The sequence below is a fragment of the Benincasa hispida genome, chromosome 2, assembly GCF_009727055.1.
Source record: "Benincasa hispida cultivar B227 chromosome 2, ASM972705v1, whole genome shotgun sequence".
In the NCBI taxonomy this organism is placed as follows: Eukaryota; Viridiplantae; Streptophyta; class Magnoliopsida; order Cucurbitales; family Cucurbitaceae; genus Benincasa; species Benincasa hispida.
Window position 1 is genome coordinate 13169248 of NC_052350.1, and position 3402 is coordinate 13172649.

General features: G+C 37.1%; 1 protein-coding gene across 1 annotated transcript; it reads right to left on the reverse strand.

The window, feature by feature from the left end:
- Positions 1 to 1138: 1138 nt before the first annotated feature.
- LOC120071683 (cytochrome P450 94B3-like) lies at positions 1139 to 3166 on the reverse strand. Its single transcript, XM_039024060.1, has 2 exons — positions 2572 to 3166; positions 1139 to 2361 (listed from the first exon to the last, which is right to left on the reverse strand). The coding sequence occupies exons 1-2, from the start codon at positions 3151 to 3153 to the stop codon at positions 1393 to 1395; spliced, it is 1551 nt and encodes a 516-aa protein (XP_038879988.1). The 5' UTR covers positions 3154 to 3166; the 3' UTR covers positions 1139 to 1392.
- Positions 3167 to 3402: the final 236 nt, after the last annotated feature.

A 3402-nucleotide genomic window follows, 5' to 3' on the forward strand; every position in this document is an offset into this window, starting at 1 on the left:
ATAGTTCACACGTGTTAGAACCAGCATGCATTAAATACAAGTAGATGTATGCCTACAGCTAATATGGAAAGACACAATTCATACAAATCTTCATACAGCTCAATTGTACTGTGTTATAGTCCAACTTTTATTCAACGAATATCACTAAAATCATTGAATCTTATCTTTCTACTTGTTTTTATTTACGACCATGCATTACATACCATATTTATTTAGATTTAATAGGTTCTAATACCATATTAAATAAACATAAATTTTTATTTTAAAATCAATTGACTATAAAAAGAGTAACTCATATATCTTATAAAAATGACACTTTTTCATCTTTTCAATTACGTGAAATCTTCAACTAGTCATCTTAAGATGGATCACTCGGTTGGTGCTCCTTTGAGTTCACCATTCTTAGATCGATTTTTTTTTTAACCAATAATTGGTCTATTTAGATTTCATGGAATTTGATACGATACTAGATAAACATAAACTTCGATTTCAAAACTAATTGACAGAGTAATTCACTTATTTTATAAAAATTGTTAGGTCTCTCCACCAATTGACGCCTCTTTTGGGGTTCACTATTATTCTAATTCAAATTCTATTTTTTTTTTCACCGAAGGACCATTTGAGTTTCATAGATTTTAGTATTATATTAGATAAATATGAAGTTACATCTCAAAATTAATTGACAAATAAAAGAAGTAAACTATGTATCTTAAAAAAATGATCAATAATTTAAATCATACATTTATAGATCTAAAACGAAAAGTTTGTACTAATAAAATGTAGTATTAGATCAAATGTCCAATACTATTTTAAATGTCTATGATATTTGATTGTTTGAGCCTTGAATTCAATAGGAGTAAAAATGAAAAAATCCGTTTTTTTAAAGACGATCATAACTCAATATTAATTAGTATGTACAAATTTTATTGGGAGATTCAAATTTTTCGTACTTCATTTGTTGTACTTAAAATAACAAAAATAAAATTGAAAAAAAATTCATTTTTTAAAAAATGAACATAACTCAATATTAATTAGTATAAACAAATTTCATAGAAATATTCAAATTTCTCGTACTTCATTTGTTATCCTTAAAAGAACTGTCCTAATATTAATTTAACGGGGAAAAAAGAGGCGTCACGTTTTATTGACCAAATAATAAAGCAGTCAAATTTTGACCGAGGAAATTACTTTTTGCCGTTAAATTGGCGAAAGAAAAACAGAGAACCAACCGACGCCTTGGATTGGAATTTGGAAAATATATAACATTTAACTACTTTAACAATGTTACCATTTATACATTTAATAACATAATAATAATAATAATTTTATATGTTGCCTTTGCGGCGGGATGCACCAATTATTACCAACCGGAAAAACACATGACTTTAATCCTCACCATATGGTTGACTTTTGTTCTGTCCTTTCCCTAACATAAACCTGTAGTCCACCCGCCATATGCGCTGTCAACAATGGGACAAAAACCGGCACATTTTCACTCGCCGGTCTAAATTCAAACCGTTTCAAAACCGTGGCCACCACGTATTTCATCTGAATGAACGCCATTTCCATTCCCAAGCACATCCTCGGACCGGCTTGAAAGACCGGGAACTTGAACGGACTGACCGTTTTCAACTCCCCGTTTTGGTACCACCGGTCCGGTTTGAACTCAAGCCGGTCTTTCCCCCACAGCTCCTCCATCCTCCCCATTCCGTATGGAAAATACGTGACTCTGTCCCCTTTCCTCACCGGAGTTCCGTCCGGGAGAATGTCCGGTGCTGCCGCGTGTTTCGAATCCCAAGCCACTGGCGGGTAAAGCCGCATGGACTCACACAGACACGCTTTCAAATACTTCATATCCTTCAATTCTTCGTAACCATAACCCAAAGACGTGGATTTCAAATCGTCGGACAATGAACTGGCTTCGTTGATTATGGCCTCTTCGACTTCCGGGTGCTTTGTAAGCAACCAGAAGAGCCATGTCATGGCGGCGGAGGTGGTGTCGCGACCGGCCATTATGAAGCTAATGATCATGTCTCTGACGACTTCCTCGTCGTGGCCAGCTGATTGGAGGCGGGATAACAAATCGTTGTTGTGTGTTTGGTTATGATTAGGAAGGGTATTATTGTTGTTATTGAGGTTCTTGTTGCGAATGATATTGGAGACCCATTTGTGGACCATTTGAACTGCTTCTTTGAGCTTCTTTTCGGAGCCCAGGTTAAGCATGCGCTTGGCCTTCCACGTGAGAAAAAGTGGCGCTATTGCCCGCTTTGCGCTGACCCCCGTTGCCGTGTCGAATGCATTTACTATTTCTGGAATTGGGCGCGACATGTCCAAGCATTGCTCGTCCGTTCCTAGCGTCACCTGAAAATATAAACCATAAGCAAAATCAATCAACATGTTTTTGAAAGTATATAAATATTCTTTAAATAAAGAGTAAAGCTAAGGATATTTGTCATAATTTAGTTGTTAAAGTTGTGGCCGGTAAAAAATGGCCGGTAGCATTATAATATAATATATACAATAATAAATGAAGGCATGCATGCAAGAAGGGGTATGGTGGAGATCACAAACCTTACAAACGGTGTCAAAAGCGAGTCTTCCCAAAACATCTTGCAAATCAAGGACGGCGTTAGTCTGAGCAGCGTTTTGAAGCAACGGAATCAAACGGAGATGAACTTCATCTTCAAGCGTCTTAACCACAAACTCCCTTAAAGACTTAGCGGAAAATGCATGACTGGCGAGCTTCCGTTGGCTAGACCACAAATCGCCGTCCACGTTAAAAATGCCACAACCGAGTAGATCGCCGAGTATATCAGTAAACGGCTTCCCTTTAGGGTAATTAAGGAAATTGGTCTTCAACATGTGCTCCACATTCGCTGGGTTAGCCGTCACGATGGTCCGCCTCGAACCGAGCCGCTGCATTACAATGGTCTGAGTCGGCGAGTCGGACAACAGATCGGTGTACCAGGCCAGAAGCCGGCGCCGGTTTTTGTAAAAAGAAATCAAGCAACCAATGAAAGGGTAAGAAGGAGGAGAATAATAAAAGCGCTTTCTAGAGAAGCAGGAGAGTTTAAAGATGCAGAGATAGAGAAAAAAGAAAGCCCATAAAGAAGTTGAGAGAAGTAAGAAGAGGGACATGGTGAAGTAGATCATGATTATTTGCTGTTTGGTCCTCAATTTTTGAGGGGAAAAGGAGAGAATATATAAAATATTTATAGGGTTGGGAAATGCATGAGCTGTAAAATAAGGCCACGTGCGGAATTACACCTTTTTAAAAAAAAAAAAAATGAATTACACCAATTAATTGCAAATTTTCTTTTAGATAATGATAAGACAAAGACGTTATTGTCCAAATTATCTTACAAAAGAATAAAAACGTGGCTACTTTCTTTCTCCTCTCCA